The following is a 24,784-nucleotide window of genomic DNA, read 5'->3' as shown; positions in this document are numbered from 1 at the left end:
GTTGAGTAGTTTTGTTACACTTCCATAAAACATCTCAACATACTATCAGTTAATCAGTTTTCAATTAGGAATTTTTTCTTTCAGCAGAAGACTAATTGCTATGTCTGTACATTTTCTCCTAACATAAAAATTTTCTAAAATTATACTATGAAAAATATTCAAGTTAAGTAAATACTGCCATAGGGCCTTTTCAAAGACATGAAGCTTTTTACCTGGGAGACTGCTAGGTTTTATGTGCTACAGAAAGGATAGAGGGTGTGCTGGGTTACTGCGCTGTTAACAGTGGTTTATGAGGCAGTGTCTTGGACTGAAATTGGGCTGAAACCAGACCATAGACACACAGGGCGTGAAGAGTAGGATCAAGGCCTTGCCTCTCTGTTAAACCTGCAGGCTGAGAAATGACTTACAACACAAAAATAGTCCAGAATATTATGCTTTTTAATTATTTGCACTATCATGATTGATACCAAGTACATTTGTGGCTAGTAAAGTCCCCATTTTGGATGTAAAGCTAGACGTAGTGAGCACTCAGTCTGCTTACTCAGTGGTATGATGCACCTGTGTTGACCTTATTTTTCTTTTTCCTTTAGTCTTTTCATTTACAGCCTACCGGCACTCCAGGCACCTACCTGCTTCAGACAAGCTCAAGCCAAGGCCTTCCCCTCACTCTGACTGCTAGTCCCACAGTCACCCTGGCAGCTGCTGCTCCTGCTTCTCCTGAACAGATCATTGTTCATGCTTTATCTGTATGTCATCTTACATAAATTCCTTGATTTTTCTAGTTTCTGTAGAAAAGACTGGCTAAAGTGATAAGTGTCACCAGACATATACCTTGGGGGAGGGAGGAGATAAATTTTGAGCTCCAAGACTTCAGGACCTGTTAGGGACCAGAATTAGTTGAATAATATTAAGAGCCAATACTACTGTAATCCATGGATTTAAACTATTCTTCTACCACTGTTGTGCCAGGAGCATGTTTTACACCTTTACTGGGGTACCTCCCTCATTCCTGTACATGAGATGGACGTACATTAGGGGAAAGGGGCTGTTAGGAGCGCAGAGGCCCCAGTAGGTCAAGAAACAGGAATTCTAGAGGAACATGGTAAGAACACTGCAGATCCAGAGGTGAGAGGCATGAAGGGGACACCAGGGTACCACATGTAAATGTCATTTGTTGTCTATAACTTTAGGTTGGTATGTACGTTTTCATCTTGCCACTGATTGTTTTTGTTAACATTCTATAGCCAGAACATTTGTTGAACACAAGTGACGTCACAGTGCAGTGTCACGCACCAAGAGTCATCATTCAGACAGTTGCCACCGAGGACCTCGCCTCTTCCATATCCCAAGCAGAACTGACAATGGATAGTGATATTCACTCATCTGATTTTCCTGAGCCTCCAGATGCCCTAGAAGCAGACACTTTCCCAGATGAAATTCATCAGCCTAAGATTACAGTAGAGCCGTCATTTAATGATGCTCATATATCCAAATTCAGTGACCAAAATAGCACAGAACTGATGAATAGTATTATGGTCAGAACAGAAGAAGAAATCTCTGACACCCACCTTAAACAAGAGGACGAACCCTCCCCGTTAGCCCGGGCTTATGTTACTGAAGTAAGTTGCACTTAAACAGTCTTAAGCCTCGAACCTGCAGTTTGGGAAAAGCCTAGAGCAGGACCTGTCACTGATTTGGTTCTTTTAAATTACTTTTTTGCTAGTATATAAAACTTCAGAGTGTGAGGTTATTATTATTTTTGTCTGTTTTAAGACCTTAACTTTGATTTCTTTATATTCTAATTTTAAAGTAGGGTAATATTTGAAAGGCCTTTCAAGCCTAAATGTGTTGTTTTGTTTTTTTAATTATTACTTAGGATTTAGGGTCCCCTACCATAGAAGAGCAAGTTCATCAAACAACAATTGATGATGAAACGATACTTATTGTTCCTTCGCCACATGGCTTTATCCAGACATCTGATGTTATAGATACTGAATCCGTCTTGCCTTTGACAACACTAACAGGTACTGTAACTCCATCGTGTGCCTGATAAATCTTAAGGGGGAAAAACAGGCAGTGAGTCTAGTTAAATTTTCACTTTGGTAGAACAACACTTATTCTAAATTCTTTGATGTGGATTAGACGATATATACACATTGAGGATCAACTTGAAACTTATCTCATTACAGATCCCATACTCCAGCATCATCGAGAAGAATCAAACATCATTGGATCATCTCTGGGCAGTCCTGTCTCAGAAGACTCAAAAGATGTTGAGGATTTGGTACACTGTCATTAGGTAATTCTTAGAAACAAGCCATTCAGGCAAAGCCACACTGTTCATTATATCTCCAAAGAAATAGGAGCAACCCCCAAGAGGCTTAATTTACCATTCCTCTGGCTTTTGAATAGCTATAGTGCTCAAGCCACATACAGTGTTGCTGCTATGACTTTTTACCTCTTTAAATATATCATCTGAGGTCTAGTCTTACAACAGTGTGTAGTTGAGTGGAGCACTAAGGTCTTAACTGCAGAGATCCCAGTGATTAGTGTTTCTTGTCAGCAGGGAATTTGATTCACTTTAGCTGAGAGAATTTTAAAATCGCCAAAGCTTAGCTACTGTTTTAAAAGCAGTAATATTCATCTCTACAGATCAGACATGGCACTCTGTCCAGTCTCAAGTAGGCCTGTTTATATTTCACAGAAGTCACATTAACATGCTCTAGAGCTTCCCAGTGACCTTCTGCACAGAGATATCTTCTAGTAGTTTGAGACTTGAGGTGATTGTGTGGGGGTTATTTGGGTTTACCCATTGCTGGCAGTGGGAGCTGATTTGGGCTGGGTAATGAGAAGAGTTTAGAAAATTCACTACAGGTTTTTTTTTTTTTTATTTACTTGTTAAAGGGAATATGGATGAGAGTAATAAAACAAAATTCACCAGAAGCTAAGCATTTTCAACTCTCAGAACCCACTGTCACCAGTTTACAAAGTTAGCACTTTGAAGTAAAACTAAATGGGAAAGGAAGTTGCCTATCCTGTACCATGACCTTTTATTACATGTTTTGCTATGTAAATTACCCAGGAAATAGCAAAGTATCAGAGTTTGCCGTTCACTTAGTGCATTAACTGGTGGGGGTTTGATATAACTTCTCTCCCTCTCAGGCAATTTAAAAACACAAAATTTGCTTCTTTAATGAAAGGAAACAAACCAAGAGTCATTCCTATACTAGAGAAAGTTAAGCCAAAATTAGCCTCTAGGGCTTTAATGAATATGACCCCTATAGAAAAAGTTTAAAAAAAAAAACTTGTATAAATTATTTTATTTATTATTGTAATTAGATCTACACAATCAAAGTTGTCTTTTCACCGTCTGTGTTTTGTTAACGTGAAATTGTAGTTATAAGCAAAAGTTGGTTGCCTAGGGAACAATAATTGTATATTCAGTTTAACAGAAATAAAAGAATATTTGTCTTAAAATGCAAGATTGTTACATAGCCTTGCGCCATGCAATTACTTTATATAAAAAATTTCAAAAGTGAAAATGACTTGTGCTTTAAGGGGTAATGTTTAAGTGCAACATCGGCTCCTTAAAGAAAAAGCAAAGTGATTTAGGATATGTCTTCCCTGCAAGAGGGAATTTAGATTTACAATTAACATGAAAATCATGTATCAGACTTTTGCAGGAGACTCTTCAGCATACCTTATCCAGCTCAAAGTCCAAATGTATTGCTTTGAAGAGACCTGGTGAGTGTATCTCTTGGCAGCCTCACTTTCCCACATCATGGAAGTACAGATTCGCACATATACATAACATGATGATAGAAAATAAGATATAGTAAATAAGGTTTCTAAATTTCGGTTCTAAATCTCCTTGTCGATACCAGTAGATCTAAAAGAAGAAGAATTAAATAAATAGAATTAAATAGAAGTAATAGAATTAAATAGAAATAATAGCACTGGGCTGAATATTAAAAATTTAAAATACAACTAATTCTTTTCCACTGTGACCAAGTTCATCCATATATACTTTTCCCCCTAAATGAGGCAAAGGCAGCCAGAATTTTATTCTTTGTAATTCAAGTAGTACCAGCTGAGTTTATATCCAAAATCATACTTTATTCCTGCTTTCTCAGTTAACTTTGTTCAGTGTTTAAACCAAGAGTCCACCAATCATTTGGTAAATCATCCAAGAATATATATCTATCTTCCAGAGATATTTTAATTATGAGTAAAAGGTACAGCTTTTTAAAGTACTGGAAGGGAGGACAACTTTTAAATTCCTTTAACTGATTCAAATCGCCAGCAAAACCGGAGCTTTACACATGCATTACAGATCACTGTCAGCCACTTCCAGCTCTAAGCTGGGAGTGGGAGAGAAGCAGCTCTGGGAGATTTGTTCCCCAGGCTCTCAAAGTCCTAGGGGCCACTCCTTCCCTCAGGTCAAAGAAATGTAACAGTCAGTGAATTTGAAACTGGGAAATGTCCCCAGGTTTAATTTTAACTCAGATAAGCACATTATTATTCATGATTTAAGCCCTATGTGAGTCAAAACAATTATGTTTAAGGGTTTTGGTTCTGCCTTTCCTCAAAGGAAATGAAACAGCCACCAACTAATGATGACTTGGCAAATACCCAACTGAGGATTGGCTACTGTCTTTGTTTCTTTACGTAACAGAAAGGCTTCTTAGTAGTACTATAAAAACTGAACATTCTTGTGAAAAACATACAACTGTAGCTTTAGGTTTCTCAAGAGGTTTTGGTGTTAATTACTTTCATTTGGGGAGATAATACTCAAAGATTAAAATAGACTAGTTTTGTAATTTATTAGAGGAGTAATAACATTTCCCAAAGACTGTTGGGCTTTGTATGTAGTCCTTGAAGGCAGATGAATTAAATTAAATCACATCATATCTTTGGTGACCTAAGTCTTTTTTTTTTTTTTTTGTATCAAGGGAACAAAGTTGCCTTTTAGGGTTACAAGGTTACAACTTTGGGATTTAGGAGAAAAGGACACAAATTCAAAAAAAAAAAAAAATACCCTGGGATTTTAACAATGAGAATTGTGACATCCTTTGGGGGAGAGGGAGTGGTGTATAATTAGAGAAACCTTTTCATACAGATTTCCAGGCACTGCAACCATCAGCCCTCAAAGATACTGAATTTATATTTTCAGTAGTACTCACAAGTATGCAGGCAGTGATACTACTCAAAGAGATGCAGACAGCAAAAAATATATTCAGCGGTTTTGGAGGTAGTTGAGGGAAAACGAAAGCACTGATCAGCGTTACCTGTATGAAAAGAAAGTGTGTTAGGCCTCAGGAGTAATTCCAAGACTTGGTTAGACTGGCATCTAGGCAAAGTAACATTATAAAATGCTCCAAATGGTGAAATGGCATCTTATCTACCACCAGGTTTGTCTTCTAGAATGTTAGTGTTTAATAAAATACGTAAATCTTTTCAATTGTGTTATTCCTTTTAGTATTTCCACTTAATCTTCCCAACCTCCTCCTCTATGAAAGACAAACCACCATGAAGCAATAAAACTAGCTAACCTCAAAATAAACCTCATCATCAACAAAAATTAGAAAGCATTTAAACATCATTCCCCAGGATTAATGACTGTACTGGGGAAAGTTCTAACCTTATTGTTATTTTGAGTATACCAGCAAAAAAAAAATATATCCAAAACTGTTTTTGCTTAACATGAAAAATACTAAAAAATAGGTTTCTAATACCCTATAGTTCTCTTTCTACCTTAAGTATAACGTTACCCATTCTTTTTATGAAGAAGTCATAGAAAGTGACTTCACTAAAATTCTTAGATTTAATAAAAACGTGCCAAAGAAAGGTCATTCTCAGACTGGGAAATGTAGCTTTATTTTGATAGCACCAAGCTGTAGTATACAGAATGAGAAATTAAAATAATCTTTTAAAACCAAAGGATAATGAACATACTTTAGGAACAAAATAAATGTAAAGATACTAGCAGAGCTGTGGGTTACATACAGACGGGAGTTACTAGTAGCCACTCACATACTACAAACTGATAGGCAAACCCAGAAAACCAAGTTTATTTGATTTGTGCTATTTCACATTCAACTAGGGGGTGAGAGTGGAAATCAACTAGCTACTCCACTCATCGCAAATGCAGTTTTATTCAAGTGTTAGTAAGACTGAAAGCATTAATTTAACTACAGTTGGAATATTCCACATGTTCATGTACTGGCCCCTTAAGTGTTTTATTTTTTTTCTGGAGAGTTGAACTGCAGTATTAAGGTTTTCAAAACTTTGGCTAAGACCCTGGCTGACACACAAAGATACTTACTAGGATCAATAAAGATGTTAAGCTGCCAACAACTAAATTGATGATTCGATCCTGAAAAAGAAAGAGAGTTCTTTAGCCGTATGATAAACTCATGGCATTTTAGAAAGACACAATGCAAGACACCACCCCTCTGAGCTTCACACAAATAACTGCCAGAAAGGCACACTGTACTGAGCCACCAGGGTAAAGAAAGGTGTTTGGGCAAGCTGGACAACTGCTTAGAGAAAGTTTCTTTAAAAGGACATGGCATTTTTACATTAGGGCCTTTTGAAGATGGGAAAGGGAGGCTTACAAATAATCTACTTTTGCTGCTGGGAACAGTATGAGCGGAAGCAAAAGGGACAGGAGCGTGGGGGTGGCCAGCCCAGATCCTTGGTGAAAACAGTCAGGAACCAGACTTAGATGATGCCTCTTCCCATCATGAGTTTCAGCCTGTTTGTGATACAGATGGTATCCTTTTTCATTAATCTTAAGAATCACCTGAATGAGGAGCCTGGGGTTTCTACCTATCGAGATCTCTTGTTATACCCATTCCTGCCCCGACCAACTCCAAAGAATGCTTTGAGAAACTGATCTAATCCAATCCCCATTTTACTGGTTAAGGTAAATTTTGGTTCAGTGAGTGCAGTTAAACTATTTGCCTAAAGTCAGACAGCAAGTTAGAATCAACTTGAAATAGGATATCTACATCAGGGTCACTGGTTAAGGAATGGTTTCAGGTAAAGGAACTGAAAAGTAAAGTAATATTATAAAAATAGTATGTACTAATATGTATATTAGGTTGATAGCACTTATTCACAGACCTTACAGAATGAAGTGGTAAGGGTTTAAGACCTGATTGGGAAGTACTACTTTATGGCCAATGAGAATATCAAGTAATCTTAATTTGGAGAAGTCCAAGCTGAAGTCTGAAATGAATCAGTTTTAAAGACTGTGTTGGTAACGTCTGAGCACTTTAAGATCAGCAGGATATGGAATATGAACAGTCAATAACCAAAAGCTCTAAGATAGGAAGGGCGCAGGAACTTGCACACAGTTGAGTGCTTCTAAAGATAAGAACCCAAAGAGTAGGGCAGGCAAAGCTGGGAGGAAAGAGCGGAGCAAAGCCAAGCGTTCTCTCCAGGGTGTCTGACCTCACACTCCAGACCAAGGCCACTGCAATTTAAATGTCACACAGAACAAAGGAAACTGAACTCCAGCCATACCCTGACCAAACCTAAGGACTTGGAACAGATCTTATCAGCTAGAGAAGACCACACTGCACACGCAAGAGTGAAACTAGAACATCTTGTTAAGAAAGTGACCCAGGGATAAAGTACTGATCACTATTAGTCCTGCACAAAGCAGATGTGTAGTTAACATAAAATGTGTTTACAGACAACCCATTTATGAGAACCCCACTGTTTCTACCTTGTGAAAAAGTTTCAACTAAACTCTGGTCTATTCTAAGAAGTAAAGAATATTTGCTCCTATCTCCTTATAAACTCCAGGGATTCTTAAAGGTCTGTATGTGTCACAAGAGCTTTTACCAACAGAAAGAAGCCACTGAAGAGGTTCAGGTGAGAGACAGCCACCAAGAATCCCTATTCTCCAAATGGTACAGCAGGTTTGGCAACCAGGATCAAAACAGCGAGAAGAGGGGGTCTAATGGTGAACAGATGGCAGCTATGCCAGAAGCTTCTGTGTATCTTCTAAAAAATACCGGGATGAAAGGCTAGCACGACTGTTTTACAACTGGAAACACAACCTCAGGGAAATTGAGAGCTTGCCCCAAATCTCAGTACCAATAAGTAATGGAAACAGGATTCAATGCAACAGAGTAGATTCCATTTCTACTTTTCACAGAAACAGCAGCATAGCATATAACTGCTGGTCTAGACAAAGATTGCTGTGTTAGTTACTCAGTTGTATCCAACTCTTTGTGACCTCATGGACTGCCTGCCAGTTTTCCTCTGTCCATGGGATTCTCCAGGCAAGAATACTGGAGTGGATTGCCATTCCCTTCTCCAGGGGATCTTCCTGACCCAGGATCCAACCCACATCTACTGCAGGCAGATTCTTTACATCTGAGCCACCGGGGAATTCCTAGACAAAGAGAACAAGTTGCAAAGAACAAGACTATTAGCAAAGTACAACAGTACTACAGTAAAGTGTTTATCTTTCAGGAATGAAGATTTCCTCATAAGTGATTGTTTTAGATTGGTGAACTTAACCATAGAAGCCTAACTGGTTTCAGTCATTCATGAAAATACATCTAAACTTTAATGACTACTTCCCTATTTGCCTTCTAGACAATCTACTGTCTAGAATCCCAACTCATCTTCATGAATATCAGGTATTCAATCATTAAAATGCAGTCTCTCTGGGACTCAGTGGACATGAGTTTGAGCAAACTTGGGAGATGGTGAAGGACAGGGAAACCTGGTGTGCTGCAGTCCATGGTGTCACAAAGAGTTGGACACAACCGATTGACTTGAACAACTAGGACTCCCAAGATGGGACAAAGTATTCAGAATATATTATAGCACAACTATTTCTCACAGTCTCCTTTCTCCAAGCCAAGATCTTGGCTTCAGGCCTTCGGCTATTGAAGTAATCTTGAATGCAGGCCAAAGAAACAGCAGAGTTAACTTTGGAAGACCTCCCACTTCAGTCTAAATTCTTGCTATGCAGAGTGCTCTGGCCCTGCAGCACTGGTCTCATAAGAGAGCCTGTAAGAAATGTGGAATCTCAGGCTTTGCCCCAGACCTACTGAATCAGAATCTACATTTTAACAAGAGCCTCACATGATCTGTGTGCATAGCTGTAAAGTTTGGAATCTAAACCATTTTGAACATTGCTAAGTTCAAATCTTAGGGAAGAGACCCTAAGCCCAGAGATGATTTTTCAGGACTTTAGCAGCTCCCCCCACCCTCCCAGTCTCCAAAGATAGAACAATAGAGAATAATTAAATTGCCCTTAATTCACATTTCCAAGGGCAGTGTTAGGGCTAATATGTTCCAAGTCAGAACAGAGTGCATGAAGAAAAGGGAATATTGCATTTAAGTTTACTGTTTATGGAATGAATTGAAATTCAGGTTATCTCCATATTAAAAGCTAGTTTCTATTAACTCAGCTACTCTATTTCTCACAAAAACTAGCTCTGTATCTTACTCAGTTTTATTATTGATGTATTTCCATCTAACAAAACCATTCTCCGTACCAGATCTTTACACTTTATACTGTTACTTATTTTCACTCCCCAAGAAAGTTCAGCAGGATCATAATCAGCCCTGCTCTTTACCCACAGAGATGACAGGACAGGGTGTCTTCCCTTCTCTCAGGGGCCTCCCTCATGGCTCAGACAGTAAAGAATCCGCCTGCAATGCTAGAGAACTGGGTTCAATCCCTGGGTTGGGAAGATCCCCTGGAGGAGGGCATGGCAACCTACTGCCTAGAGAATCCTCATGGACAGAGGAGTCTGGCGGGCTACAGTTCATGAGGCACAGTTGGACACAACTGAGCTTGACCAAGCACAGCCCAGCACAGCCCTTCCTCAGACATCTACTCAGCAACAGGCCAAAGAGACTGTCTTAACTCATATGTATGAATTTATGAGCACATAAACATAACAATATACAAACATACATAGTATAGTTTTGACTGGGACTCTGCATATATTGGGCTTCCCTGGTGTCTCAGTGGTAATGCAGGAGACAGGTTTGATCTCTGGGTCAGGAAGATCTCTTGGAGAAGGAAACGGCAACCCACTCCAGTATTCTTGCCTGGAGAATTCCATGAACAGAGCAGCCTGGCAGACTCTTAAGTCACTTATTTATTCACTTAAACATTATCTCAGTTATCTCAATAAAGCTGGAAAAAAAGTATCTTCTACGTCGTATCTCAGGATGAAGGGACTCCACAGAGACCCCGGGAGAGCAAACGTCATGACAGGGAAGAAACAGCTGCGATGCACAGGTGGAGACAGCAGCCCAAGTCCAAGAGGCACATCTTCCTTTGAAATAATGAAGAAGAGAAAGATTGCTGTGGCTGCAGTGTCTGTACCTGCGGTGAGACAAGGTAGCTCTGTGCAGCAGTAAGGAATATGCTATCTCCATTTACCAGTGGGAACTGGTTCAATCAAACCTATTTGCCCAAGGTCATACAGCCAGGTAGTGGCGAAAGTCTCCTCCCCAAAGCTCTCTGCAAAATGCAAGGCTAATAGGCAAATCAAAAGGTCTAAGAATCCTTAGGCATGTATGTGGTGGTCCTGAAATGAGAGTTGAGACCAATGTTCTCATCTCACTGGCTAGCCAGATGTCTTCAAAAGGACCCCTTAACCCATTTGGGTCTATCAAGTGAGAGGACTGGGCTGATACCTGGTCCTTTCCAGTGTTACCATTTATGGTTTTGGGTCATCAGCTTTAGACAGCACCCAGGCCAGAGGAGAAGGCCTATCCCTCAGCAATCAAAAAGCACAGGAGCCCCCCAGATTCCTTGGTCACTCATTAACCAGCATCCTGATAGAAAACGGAGAACCCGAAATTCACTTAAAGTGCTCAGGTGGTAAGGTTCTGGGAACATCCCAAATAACCAAAAGCCAGCCTTTGTCCTCAGCAACCCAAAACACTGCTCAGAATGCTGACAGGTAAAATCATGCTTCCATTGCCACAGTAATTTATGCTTTGCCTTATTCCAAAATGGGCCTGAAGCCTGTGCTATCTTAGCAAAACCATAACCCATTTGAGCAACAATAAAAAAAAGTTTAAGGCAAAATTTCTAAAGGGATTTGGGGAGTAGAAAGAAGGAGTAAAAGGATTTATGAGGAAAAAAATCTGACTATGGGACTTCCCTGGTGGTTAGGACTCCGAGCTCTCACTGCCAAGGGCCCAGGTTCAATTCCTGGTCAGGGATCTAAGATTGCACAAGTCAAGTGGCACAGCCAAAAAATATATATATATCTGACTGAAGAAAACTTCTAAGTTCAAATGTTAGTTCTAAGATTCCAAGAAGCCAAGAAAGTAGTCCAGTGGATTTCAAAGCTCTCACTGATGACAGTAAGCACGCTGCACGATGAGAAGAGGCAAGCTTCTCCCGGGTCTAAGGAGAGTGTTGCAGGGGTACCCAGATGCAGAAAGCACATCTACTCCATACACAATTATTTCTCTTATTGACACGGAAAAATAGCTGAAGGCATAATGTCCCCAGAAGAGTGAGCTGCGGGGTAAGAAGTGGGACGGCTGAAATGCCACACACCAATTTAACTGCTCTTCCTTCACAGCTCAACTCAAACATCGCCTCCACTGTAACTCCCATCCAGACAGCTTCCTCGGGCACCCCTCAGGATGGGAGCTGTCACTGTCTCAGGTCTCCCGGGTCACACGGTCCACATGTGACACTTCTGTATTTATTGCCTGTCACCTCCTCCATTAGGACTGGCAGTTTATTAACCACGAAGGTAGGAAGGTAGCCTGGAGCCTGGCACACTGCCAGCCAGTGTCCTGTGAATGATGTTTAAAGAATAGAATCATCAACAGAAGTGGCTGATGGCATTTTCCTTAGAGCCTCTCACCAGGAGAGGACACTCAGCCGGGGCCTGACTCATCAGAAACCCCAGCTTCCAGTCGCTGCTGTAGGACAGACACACAGCCGCACCATAGAAGCCACAGGCTGGCCCTGCAGCCCACAAGGTCAGGCTCTCCCCAGCTACGGGGGCCGAACCCTCATGCTGACTCCTGGGCCAGATGTCGGCGACCCCATGGAAATGCCAGGAGTGAGCCTCGGGCGCCTCCAGGTCCAGGCTTCCTAAGCCTGAGGATAAAAGCCTGGTCACTCATCTCCTGCCAGAGCAGCACGGGACATGGTTTCAGAGGCACGACAGCAACTCCTGCCCAGGAACTGGTCCGCATGCCATGCTCCCTTGCACTCCCAGGGAGAAGCCACAGAAAGCCCCTTGAGGGCAAGGAAAACCCTGGATGGACAATGCCAGGAGAACATTCCCTGACATCCTCTGGATGGAGGGGGTGGAGGGAGGGAAGGCTAAGAATCCCACATGTGCGTCACCTCCCCCTTTCTCTGCAACTTCACGCAAGTCCTCCGCAGATCACCACGGGCGGCCCACAGACCCCATCCCTCCCCCGGTGCACTCCAGCTCCATCTGCACCCCTCACACCCACCAAAGCCTGTTCCATGTGAGCCAAGCTGGACACAGGAAGTGCTCATGAGCCCTGGATCTCCCTTGCAGCCTCTGTCCTTCAACTTTCCACCCAACAGAGCCTGTGCCACCCACAGACTCCCCAGGTCCACCGGGCCAGGAAGGAGGCGGGACGGGGCACGTCCTACTTCCCGAGCTGGAGAGAGATGGCAATTTCAGTAATATCCTTGACTATGTTCCGAATGTTTGTGTCCCCCCTAAAATTCATAGGTTGAAATCCTAATGGCTAATGTGACAACAGGAGGAGGTGGGGCCTCTGTGAGGTATGAAAGTCACGAGGCCTGAGCCCTCATGAATGGGACTGCACACGTGCTAAGTCGCTTCAGTCGTGTGTGACTCTCTGCGACTACATGGACTGTAGCCAGCCAGACTCCTCGGTCCATGGGATTTCCAGGCAAGAACACTGGAATGGGTGGCCATTTCCTCCTTCAGTGGGTCTTCCTGACCCAGGGATGGAACTCCTGTGTCCTGCATCTCCTGCATTGGCAGGCGGATTCTTTACCACTGAGCCATCTGGGAAGCAGATAGACAAAAGCATCCTCTATTTTTAAGATGCATGGCCCTGGCAGTCTCATGCCAACTTCTTCCCTTCCTCTTCATAGTTATTTCGGCACCTGCTCCACCAAATCCCTCTCCTCCAGCCCTCTCCTCCACTGCCCCTGAGCCTAGTCTTCATCTGCATCCACCAACTAGGTCACTCCCAATCTGTGTCACTGAAGCCCTGACCAGACCATGCAATCAGCAGTTTGAGCATCCAGAGCCCCCCTGCTCCCCATGCTGTGGCAATCCAGTCCTGAATCACCCCCAAACCCCACAATCACTTCCAGGTTCTGGGGCTAAGCCTGACTGTGGAGCCTCTCAACAATCCTACCTGTAACTGTTTACTCGTCTGTCTCCTCCTCCACACCGTAAGGCCTGGGAGGCTGAGGGCCATGTCCCCCTTGTTCACAGCCAGGCTCTGGGCCACTACCCATGGCTGACTTCCAGCTCCATGGTGCCCTCTCCAAACTGTGCGCCCCTCCGTGGGCCAGTGCCCACCCAGAGGAGGGAGCAGCTCTGTCTAACCCAGACCAAGCCAAGCCATGTGGCTGTGGGAGCTGCCACCACCCAGGGTGGAGAGAACGTTCCTCTAACTGTACAGAAGTGCCACCGCACCAGTGGGCGGGGATGCAGGTCATTTCCCTTTTATATATTCCGAGCATATATGAGATATTCAAATATTAGCTGAAAGAACAAACTAACTGGTTTACTACAAGTTCACTTGTTCACAGCTGGGCCTTCGCTGTATTTTCATGGCCTTTCATTTCGGGTTGATTGTCCCTGTCTCTCTCCAGGAAGCGGCTTGAAGCTCCACCTCATCTCACGTTTACAATCTCACTCTTGAAGCCTGTCCATCAGCAGAGATCCTTATAAAAGACACCAAAAGAAAGAGGACACCCGATTCCTCCAGCCTGAAGAGGGCTGCGGGGCAGCTGGCTCCTCTGCCAACCCTGGTCTTATTAGTTACCTCTGTCCTTCTCTCTGTGCTGAATCTCCCTTGTGGAGTCCACCTTGTGGCCCCCAAATCTCAACTCCTCCAACATCAGAAGAACCTTCTGCCCATCCTGCTCTCCATTCTGATGTTCAGCATCCATTCTCCACCCTTTTTACATGCTAAGTGTGAGGAAGTCAGGAAGGAATTAAAACAGGCTAAGTGAAGAGTGATCAGGGTGGAGCTGGGGGGCTATTTTTAAAAAAGAAGATCAAGGAATCCTCCTGTTTGAGCAGGGGACCTTTTTAAGAAAAAGAAACGAGACCCCCAAGGATCTGGAAGATGTGTACTGCAAACGAGGCAGTATAGCACTTTCAAGGGCCCTGAGGCAGGTGTGAGCTTGGACACTGGAAGAAAACAAAGAAGGCTAGGATGACTGAAGCTGAACAGGGAGAAGAGAGGGAGGAACAAGGACTTGGGCAGCGCCCTTCTCCCTCCATGTAGTACACACGTGCTCTGGGACGTCCCTGGGGGCCCAGTGGTCAAGAAGCTGCCTGCCAATGCAGAGGATGCAGATTCAATCCCTAGTCAGGGAACTTAAGACCCCACAGGCCGTAGGGCCACTGAGGCCACGTGCTACAACTACTAAGCCTATGCACCACAGCAAAGACCCTGTGAAGCAAAAGATAAAATTAAAGAAAAGATACACTGTAGCACACAGCACACCCTGGGACACAGTATGCACACAACTAACTTGTATCGAAGCACACATGACACACGCACAGGACCACTGACAGCCTCCAGAAGAAAAGTGGACTTCACATGGCAACTCCAAGTTCCAGAATCTGCTTACAATGGGACACTCAGGTCCCTCCCCTTTCTGGCATTTTCCTGCTCCCACCCCTTCAACCCGGCTGGACCTCCTGCTTGGGATTCCCAGTCACCTCCTCCTGTCAAATCTGACTCGCGCTCCTGGGCCTAAGAACCAAAAGTCCTTTGTCCTGATGCCCAGTGGAATAAATCTCCCCTTCTTCCGTGCTCCCTGGAACTCTATGCCTCCTGTCATCACAGGGCTCCACCCCATGTCAGTCCTCCTGGCTCACAAGACCCTCAGATCCCAGAAGAGCGATCATCTTTTCTTGTGAGGGAGAGAGGAGAAAAGCAATCCAGTCACCATGCATTAAACACACCAGGAGCCCACACTCCCTCCCACTGTTACCTAGGACTGAGGGATTCAGGCCCCAAGGGCCACATCCTGCAATTCCACGTGCAAAGGTTTACATTTCTCATCACAGCTCAGTGTCCTGATATCAGAAACAAAAGGCCTTCTCAGAAATGATTTTCCTTTTCTTCTTCCAAGTCGCAGTGGAAAACATCTTGTCAGGAAAGCTGTTGCAGTGGCCCAGTCAAAAGCCCCAGGGGCAGCCATGTAGGGACAGAGACGCTGAGAGGGCCTGACATGTGGAAGGAGCTTTGGGTTTGGTGGAAGGAAGAAAAGTCAGGCCCTGCCGGTGGGTCTCCTCAGAGCCCCCAGAGCTGCATGGTCCTGAGGAGACAGGAGCATCCCCCAAAGCTGTGGCCGAGGCAACCAGCATCCCTGGGGTGAAGCCAGGGGCTAGACAGCCTCCCCAGATAACTCTGGGAAATGGGGAGCTCCGATCACAGGGCTGCTGTCCCCAGGCTTTAGAGAGAACCCCAGGGGCACGTGAGGAAAGCTTATGAGACTCTCACACACCCACACTCGCCATGCTCTGAGCACCGTCTCAAACACACCAAGTTCCTCCACAGCTGCCTATAGCTCTGAATGCCCACTTCTGCCTCAGGACCTTCTAGAGAAAGCAGATATTATGGATGCCTTGCAACATGTCCCCTATTTCACAGATTCACATTCTGAAGCATCTTTCACTTGTGAATATTTCTGTGATACCCTTCCTGCCAGATTCTCCTCACGGTGAGGCGTACTTGAAATATTATTTTCATTGAAGCATCACTTAAGGAAATGAGATCACAGTAAAAATAGAAAACAAACCTACTCCACATATTTAGGGGACAAAATGATCCCTAGCGCTGATACCATAGGAAGTGCTAGGTCCTTTTTAAATTTCTTCTTCTGTTTTTTAGCCTCACCACACAGCATGTGGGATCTCATTTTCCAGATCACTGACAGAACCTGTACCCCACCCCCCCAAGAATTGAAAGCATATAGCCCAAACCACTGGACCACCAAGGAAGTCCCAGAAATGCCAGGTCTTTATGTGCTCTGACCTCCAGAACTGGGAGACCAAGAACAAGGGCTAGGACGTCAGGACCATGACAGACCCAATATCTGTGTTTTCTCCTGCCACATGCCTGCCTATGACCTCAGGTACATTATGGAATGCTGAAGCCAAAGTTTCCATATTTGTACAATAGTCTAACATGCAGGGATCCCATAAAGATTCAGATATATTACAGTAAAGCCCTAGAACAGAGTGACATTTACAAGAGTCAGTAAACGGCTGCTCACATGCTATTAGTATTATTTCCACCACGTCTAATGGGGTGTCATTCACCAATGGAATTAGGTCCTCAAAGTGTGAGTTGAGTGGGCCCCAGAGCCTAGCCCCCCTTTCAAGAGCAGCCCAGTTTCAAATGCATTCCATCATCCCCACAGGGACACTTAAGTTTGTCAACCCAAGTGTCTCCATGGCAACACAGAAAATATGGTCCTTATGGGTGCTCAGTCATTCAGTCGTGTCCAACTCTTTGCGACCCTGTGGACTATAGCCCAACAGGCTCCTCCGTCCATGGAATTTTCCAGACAAGAACACTGTAATGGGTTGCCATTTCCTGCTGCAAGGGAATTCCAGGCCCAGGAATCAAACCCACGTCTTGTGTGTCTCCTGCATTGGCAGGTGGGTTCTTCACCACTGGGCCACCAGGGAAGCCCCCTGGTCATTATACTTACACACAAACTATGGACTGAACCTAAGAAAAAAAAAAAAGACTAATTCAGTAGACCCAGTCTGTTACCACAGATCTGCGGAAACCTTGTCTGTGGAAAGAAAAACCCAGCAAACCACCAGCTTCCGAGAGACCAGGCCTCAGTTTAAGTTTTTACACAGTACTGTGTTATGTTTATGGGCTCTTTAATGAAGCTCAGCAAGGAGACGAGAGAGTGATGCCCTTAACTGCACAAGAGCCTGTTGGTGCCCAGCACCCCAGGTTTCTGAACACCAGCCCCCAACTTCTGCTGATGGTTCAGGAGGTCCCAAAAACTTAACATATCTAAGAACATAACAAGAAGCAGACACAGACAGAGAACGAACCAGCACTTACCAGTGGGGAAAGGGAAGGAAGGAGGGGCAAGACAGGCGCAGGGGATGAAGACTCACAAACTATTAGGATAAAATAAGGGATATATTGTAAAACATGGGGAATACAGCAAATACTTTACAATTACTATTAATGGAATATAACCTTTAAAACTAAATTTCAGGACTTCCCTGGTGGTCCAGTGGCTAAGACTCCGCACTCCCAATGCAGGAGGGCCAGGGCTCCAACCCTGAGCAGAGAACTAGATCCTGTATGCTGTAACTAAGACCTCGCACAGCCAACTAAATAAGTTAACATTTTTTTTAAAAAAACAAATAAAAATGGTAAATCTCTCTATTGCATACCTGCAACTCACATAATATTGCACATCAACTATACTTCAACAACAACAAAAAATACACAAAATCCAGAACTAGGTAAGGCATTGTGCCAAGTGCTAAAAAGGCTGGAGAAATAAAGCAATTGGCTGCTACCCTCAAGGAGTGTAGACTCTGGCCAGGAACGCAAGACCTACACGAACCCCTCACAGCACAAGCAGTGAATACCAGGAGGCATCTCTGACCACCAGGCTCATAGGAGAGAAGCATGGATGTAGGCTGGGCAGAAAGGAAGGCTCTAAGGTGGGAAATCAGTCTAACCAGGATTTAGGTATTTGGAGACGAGAGCGTGCTACAGAAGTAGAAGAGCATTTACCGAGAGCAGGGAGGCAGCTCATGCACAGAAAGAGGCCCAAGGAGAGGGCCAGCCCAGACCAGGCATCACAGAGCACAGATAAGACCAGGGCTGGCAGCCGCCTTGTGTACCAGCATCGCTGGAAGAACTTTCTCAACATATAATCGCCTGAGCCCATCCCTCAGAAACCTTCCAGTTCTCTGGTCCAGCGTTGGGAGATATAAAACTTTATAGTAGGAAAGAAAAACAGTCCTGGCATCTATCATCTGGAACCATCTCTCTAGCACAAGAAATAGGAACTAAAAGTGGTTTGGCAGGCTGGGTGAGAGCCACAGGGACTGTCCTGGGAGAGACCAGCTCCACTTTGAGGGAGAGGAGACAGGTGCGCTCAGAGAATCACTGGGAGAGAGGCTAAGGCCCTGGGGCTCTGGGCAGGGGGAGGGGCAGCAGGCAGACCCAACACTCCTAACCACAGCTGTGTCCTTAAGGAAGCAGCAACCCTCACCCCCACCCCGCAAAAGGCAAGAAGGAGCACTCTAACCTTAACACAATTACTTGCAAAGTCAAATGCTCCAACTCTGAACTGTCTGAATTCGACTACAGGTCATCAAAAGACCTGTTTTTCACTTTTTGTTTTTTGACTCCTTTTGCAGGGAGGGGAGGTAAGGATTCAGGAATATGCAATAGAACATGGAACTTTTTGCTTTGGTACCAAAGATCTGAGCCTCGGGACCCACTAACTTGCTCCCTACATGGAGAGGCCCTCCATATGATGATGAGTCCAGTGTAGGCGCCTTCCTCCAGTGTCACTCACTCTTCTTACATCACATCCAAGTAGGAACAAAAGGACAGAATGGTCACCACCCTTCTTAGAGGATGAAACATTTATTATTAGTGAAAACCAACAGAAGAGGCTGGTCCAGGAACTGGCTTTCACTGCATTCCATGGAGGGAATGCAGCTAATTTCAGTAATATACTTTACTTCCATACATCTAAAATACTGTCATTTCAGTACATACTCAATATGGAAAGTGGAGAGATTTTGCCATCTTTTTTTTTGTACTAAGCCTTTGTAATCCAGTGTGTATTTTCACTTACCTCTCCCTTCCCTGCTACCACCCTCCCACTCTGGCCCACTGCACTGGCTGTGGGAGGCGAGTTTACCTTCCACCCCAGACAGAACCATCCTCCTTCTTCCCCTAGGTTCACCGATCCACTGGCTAAAACTGATTTCAGATGATTCTGCAGCCAGCCTGCAAATCAGGAAATCAACATCAACTCACAAGCCCTGAGGATAACTCAAAGCATTTCATTTCCCAGACAGAAAGATGGCCCACAGGAAACTTTTACAGGCAGCTGTGGACAAGAGAGGGACGATATCTCCAGGGTATAGTTCATACTAGGAAGGGAGGAGCAAGGAACAGATTCCTAGAGTGCCATTTCCGGAAGGGAGTTCTGTAGACACTCAGTTCAAATCTGCTGTGGGTGGAGGCATGCAGGGTAAGACTCCAGCAAGGCACTGACTGTGCCAGTGATAAGAGGCCAGCCACCAAAAGAGCACTATGTACCATCCCCCTTCTCCAGCTACTCAGTGAAAATGAGCACACAAAAGGTTCTGAGAAGTCCCGCAGTAAAGGAAAATGTTTCACAAACAAGACTACGGAACTACCATGACTGAAAATTCACTCGCTTTGGAACTGCACTGTCCGAAGTACCAGCTCTGCGTGATTACTGCGCACCCGAAACGCAGCTAGTCCAAACTGAGATGGCTCTAAGTGAAAATGCACGCTGGATTACAAAGGCTTAGTACAAAAAGAGGATGGCAAAATCTCTCCACTTTTCACATTGAGTACGGACTGAAATGACAGTCTTTTCAGTTCAGTTCAGTTCAGTCGCTCAGTCGTGTCCGACTCTTTGCGACCCCATGAATCACAGCACGCCAGGCCTCCCTGTCCATATGGAAATAAAGTATATTACTGAAATTAACTGCATCTGTTTACACTTTTCAGATATATGGCTATTAGGACATTTAAAATCTCCTACATGCTTCACCTTATATTTCTACTGGGGTAGTGCTCAAAATTCAGAAAATACTAAGCAACAGCACATGCTCTGAAACCTCAGACACATCATATTATCATATCATTTGTGCCACCTTTGTTCCTTCCCTGAAAGAGATGTACTGCATCCCAGAACTGGGGATGAAATAAAAAACAGATGAGAAATGAACCTGGATATTCAGACCAGGGTGGGTTAAGACAGCCCACCTAGCAATATAAAATCCCAAAGGTATCAAGGAATGAGTATCTCTGCTTTTGTCTATTATCCCTTAGACATTTATGTAACAACAGAGAACTATTTTGCTTTGCGATTCACTCCAAGGCTGTATCTATAAAGTTATTGCTAAACATCATGCTAACAACTGAATAAATCTGGGGTTTGATAACTGAAAACAGTACGTAAAGACAAAAGTTCCTTTAGGGACTGCCCATGCAGGCACTGCTCCAGACCTGCTGGGCCATGTATCTCTTGTTCTATGGCAGATTCTAGTATCTTTCACTTACTCCATGACTTTGGGCATATAAATTCACCTATTTCCTGTGAAAGGGCCAAGTATGTGAATGCCCACAGTGGTTCCTGGAGCATGTGACCCAGACTGCGAAAGTCAATGTTTACTGTCCTAGTCAACTCGTGAAACATGGCCAGAGGAAAACCGGTTGTGTGACTGAATACATAGAAAGCTTTGTAGTTCAGCTTCCCTGCTTGTGAAAGGAGTGACAACATCCATCACACAAAGGAACTGGGGGATCAAACAAGGTGACGCTGGATGCAGAGCACGCTGCCTGGCACTGAGGAAACACCACTTCCCTCCTGACTCCGCTCTGTGGGCTTCAGTCATCTTGGCCATAGAGTTATAGACTGGACCTCAACCTTTGGTCCTTTCTAGACTTAAAAGTGACAGGCTATCGATGGTCAGTCATTAAAAGCCAGTAAAGAGGACTAAAAGTTCAGAAGATCTGTCAGACTTAGGACAGGAAGTGGGCTTTCCCCTTTCTGGATTTTTTACTCAAAGGCAACAGTTCTTTAATGAATTGGCTGTTGTGTCCAGTTTCCAGGGACTCGCTGGGAGCAAACTCACACAGCAGCCATCAGCGGTTTCCCAAGGTCCCCAGGAAGCCACCCGGCTCTGGCAGTGACTGTACTCCACGGGAATGGCTCCACTGTAACACGTGCTGTCCTTTCACTACTGAGGTCCCATCCTGTGCCCTGCTCAGCTCACGTCCCAAATAAATCATCTGCCGTCATTAAAGATGGATGCCTCTTCTTCCTCAGATACGACAATTTATATGAAACATGATGTTTCTTCCTATCCTAAGACCAAAGTCTCTCTCCTTTCTCCATTCTGCTTAATTTCTGTGTGTCCAATCACCCTGTCAGCCCTACAGAAGAAGCTAAAGGGAGGAATTCTGAGAGATCTGGAAATACGTATTTTTCTTAATTTTTTTTTCTCTGAGTAGCTGATCCTATTGTTATGAGGTCTAAAACTGCCTAAGTAACGCTGGGAGTATACACTCTTGGATTAAATAAATCTGTGCTAAACAGAGATATATTTGGAATAGTCAAATTCTTGGATGGATTTCAAATGGATCATAGGCAATAGGGAAACTTACAGTCATTGACTACTTAGGCCCAAGAGAGTCAGAAAACATCAATTTCTAAGTGTCTAAAAACATTTCTAAGTGTCTCTATAAATTGATAAGTCCCTTATCGATTCATGTACATCAGTATTAAGGGGCTAAAGGAGGTCAGAGGTCTGCATCACCAGAACTCCACAATCCCTTGTGCACCAAGGTATGTGGAGGAGAGACTGAACCTCTTCATTCTCAGGCCAGCTGGGCAGCCACTGGATAGTCCAGTGGCTAAGACTCTGTGCTCCCAATGCAGGGGACCTAGGTTTGATCCCTGGTCAGGAAACGGATCCCACATGCCCCAACTAAGAGTTTACATGCCCCAGCTAAGGATCCTGTGAGCTTCAACTAAGACCCCACACAGTCAAATAAACAAACATTTTTATAAAAAGGGGGGATGTGCAACCTGATCCCTTCAAGCAGTCAGCTGCCTCTACTCTCCAGGCCCCAAATCCTCTTCCAGTCAACCCCCAATGTAGGGGCCTTCATATCTGAAAGCTGAAGGCTACCAAATGCTCAGAATGGAGAATCCATCCTCTAAGATCTTCCCAAGCTTCACAAAAGGATCACTTTCTCCCCTGTCCCCCAATATGCCCCCTCTATGCCCTGTCATAGCACAGATCCAGCTGCCTCATGTGTACTTACATATTTCCCCCATCTACCTGGATTCCTTGGACCATACCCCCCCACCCCCAGGCCTATCACAATACTGTTGCTGCTGCTGCTGCTGCTAAGTCACTTCAGTCGTGTCCGACTCTGTGTGACCCCCACAGACGGCAGTCCACCAGGCCCCCCGTCCCTGGGAGTCTCCAGGCAAGAACACTGGAGTGGGTTGCTATTTCCTTCTCCAATGTGTGAAAGTGAAGTCGCTCAGTCATGTCTGACTTGTAGCGACTCCACGGACTGCAGCCCACCAGGCTCCTCCGTCCATGGGATTTTCTAGGCAAGAGTACTGGAGTGGCTTGCCATTGCCTTCTCCTGTTAGCAGATGGGAATTCCGTGGCAGTCCAGTGGTTGACTCCTCAGTGATGAGAGAGAGCCTGAATTCAATCCCTGGTCAGGGAACTAAGATCCCACAAGCCATTCGACCAAATGAAATAAAAGAAAAACAATATTAGCAGAAATAGTAATATCTACTGGATTCTAGGATTATGCAAAAGCCACACAATAAACAAGAAGCATCTTCCTATACATCAAGCTTAAAACATTTTCTTGTAAAGACACTTTGAGAAGAGAAAGCAAAATCCACAGGGAGGTTAAAAAAAAAGTAGTGGTCTCGTGGCAGACTGGAAGCTTCCAAATTCAGGGTCATGCCCCAGGTTGTCGGCTGGACAAGCTTTCTGTACTTTCTGCTGAAGAGGTCCCTGCCTGAGCAGAGAAACCCAGGAAGCTCTGGACTTCATATGTGCCCTACTTTCTATGAGAGGCTGAGAGTACTTTGTCAGGGGTCAAAGATCACCAGTGTCACTTTCTAACTGAATAAAAAAAAAAAAAAAAAAAACAGGTTAATCTTGCCCAAACAACTCAGAAAGTTAATGCTGGGGACAGGAAATTAGCTCTCTTCAATTACTGGCCCAGGACATCACAGGATTAAGCTTGTAAGAGAACATTATACTTTTTAAAAGCCTGAAATAAGGCACTAGAATGTGTATGGGTCTGAGACCCTTTGATCACTTCCTGGAATGGAGCCCCATCAAAGGAACCCTAATTTCATGCCTCTCCTCTTTTTCTCTGCTTGGCTGCCTCAGCAGTAAACCCTTAAGGGCTCTAGATAAACATAAATCAGAAGCACCACTCTTGGGCCCTTACCGAAGCCTCAGAAGCCTCTTGAAAGTCAGCACGCCAGGTGGACCAGCGGATATGCAAACACCCTGACCACCCGGCTGGAAGGCGAGGCAGGGAGCGGGCTTCCGCACTCCCATTTAGGGCCCCTAACAGCCCAGAACTTTCTGAACTTTTCTCCATCCTCAATCTTCAAAGGCTCTTGGCCAACCCTGTCCCAAAGAGGGAGCCGAGGGTCAAGGCGAGTATCTTGAGAGGGATGAAGGGGGATCTTGCTGCAAGTGCCCTCCAGGGGCCGCAGAAGGACCCAGCAGGGCTCCGGGTCCCCGGGGCGGGGAGCTGGGCAGACACGCCACTCAGGCCCCGCGTCCGGGGCCGCACTCACCTTGGCAGATGTCTCTCCGAACAGAGGTCTGTTGTCCAGGCCACTTGTGCCGTAGGTCCTGGTGGAAAAGTCCTCCATTTTAGGGTTTCTTCACTGTCCCCGAGCCACTCCAAGCCGAGCCAGCATTGCCTCCCGGAGTCCCGGGTCTACGACTCGCGGCGCCGGCCGTCACAGAGCGCTCATCGCCGGAGCCCAGGGAGGCCGGAGTCCCGGCGGCGGGGGTGGGCGCTCAGCCCCGCGGGACTGGGCCGCTCCGCCCGAGCCTCGCTCCCCTCCTCATCGTGAGCAGCTGCCTCAGGAAGTGAAAGGAAACAACACCGCGTGGCCGCCCCGCCCGGCCGCTCCCGCTCCCCCCAGTCTCAGCGCCCCGGGCCGCCGGCTGTCTCCGCAGCTCGCGATGCAAATCGGCTTGGCCGGGGCTCCCCGCTTCCCCGCCCTCGCCGCGCCGCTCCGTGCCACGACCATTTCCCGAGCTTTCTACACGTTCTGGTGAGCACGCATCCCTCCACGCTCGAAGGCGGGGAAAAGTTTTCCCGGGAGAAGGCATTACCAGACCTCCGCACCGCACCGCCCCTCTAGCCCCCGCGGCCGGAGCGGGGAAGCTGCGGGCGCAGAGCCCAGCGCTCCGCGCGCCCCTCCCGCGGCGCTGCGGGATCAGGTCGCGGCCGCGCCGAGCAGCCCGGATCCCCGCTCAGGTGTTGCCGGCACCCGCGGGCCGGCGCGCTCTCGCGGCGGAAGAAGGGGAGCCTGCCTCGGCCCCGCACCGACGGGCCACCCTCCCGGAGCCGCCCCGCGCCCGCAGGCCAAACCTCGGCGTCTGCAGCCGCCCGCACGCTCGGGAGTCCTGGCCGCACTGGAGAGCGCGGGTCCCGGTCCACGCCGGTGCGGGGATGCGGTTCCGGGCGTCGGGGAGAGACAGACCTGCCGCGCGGGGGCGAGAGTGCTGCCCCC

General features: G+C 45.6%; 2 protein-coding genes across 4 annotated transcripts in view; one reads left to right on the top strand and one right to left on the bottom strand.

Annotated features, from left to right (window-relative positions):
- The window catches only part of DMTF1 (cyclin D binding myb like transcription factor 1), a 51,229-nt gene extending 47,737 nt beyond the window's left edge, over positions 1-3,492 (top strand). Inside the window, exons 16-19 of one of the 2 annotated variants that reach the window (XM_055420623.2) lie at positions 591-746; positions 1,245-1,619; positions 1,877-2,024; positions 2,190-3,492. In XM_055420623.2, the coding sequence (XP_055276598.1) occupies positions 591-746; positions 1,245-1,619; positions 1,877-2,024; positions 2,190-2,299 (789 nt within the window). In that variant the 3' untranslated portion in view covers positions 2,300-3,492. The remainder of the gene's footprint in view (positions 1-590; positions 747-1,244; positions 1,620-1,876; positions 2,025-2,189) is intronic. The other variant, XM_088833844.1, reaches the window with a different exon arrangement.
- Positions 3,303-24,784, bottom strand: TMEM243 (transmembrane protein 243). 2 transcript variants are annotated; one of them, XM_088833846.1, is made up of 5 exons: positions 24,643-24,784; positions 23,834-24,122; positions 6,326-6,376; positions 5,184-5,288; positions 3,303-3,889 (listed from the first exon to the last, which is right to left on the bottom strand). In XM_088833846.1, the coding sequence occupies exons 2-5, from the start codon at positions 23,909-23,911 to the stop codon at positions 3,767-3,769; spliced, it is 357 nt and encodes a 118-aa protein (XP_088689972.1). In that variant the 5' UTR covers positions 23,912-24,122; positions 24,643-24,784; the 3' UTR covers positions 3,303-3,766. The 2 variants fall into 2 exon arrangements, with proteins under 2 accessions (XP_088689972.1, XP_088689975.1); XM_088833849.1 differs by having other exon boundaries at positions 23,834-24,126; positions 24,643-24,780.

Source organism: Moschus berezovskii, chromosome 3 (genome assembly GCF_049115385.1).
Source record: "Moschus berezovskii isolate FMDL1 chromosome 3, NW_MosBer_1.0, whole genome shotgun sequence".
Lineage (NCBI taxonomy): Eukaryota > Metazoa > Chordata > Mammalia > Artiodactyla > Moschidae > Moschus > Moschus berezovskii.
The sequence above is the reverse complement of the archived record's forward strand: the minus strand, read 5'-3'. Positions and strand labels throughout refer to the sequence as shown.

Excerpts from the sequence above, each read along its gene's own strand:
- TMEM243 (XM_088833846.1), bottom strand. The coding sequence starts at position 23,911 with ATGGAGGACTTTTCCACCAGGACCTACGGCACAAGTGGCCTGGACAAC. Across the intron at positions 6,377-23,833 it reads TCGGAGAGACATCTGCCAAG|GATCGAATCATCAATTTAGT; the intron begins GTGAGTGCGGCC and ends TTTCTTTTTCAG. Across the intron at positions 5,289-6,325 it reads TAACATCTTTATTGATCCTA|GTAACGCTGATCAGTGCTTT; the intron begins GTAAGTATCTTT and ends CTTTTCATACAG.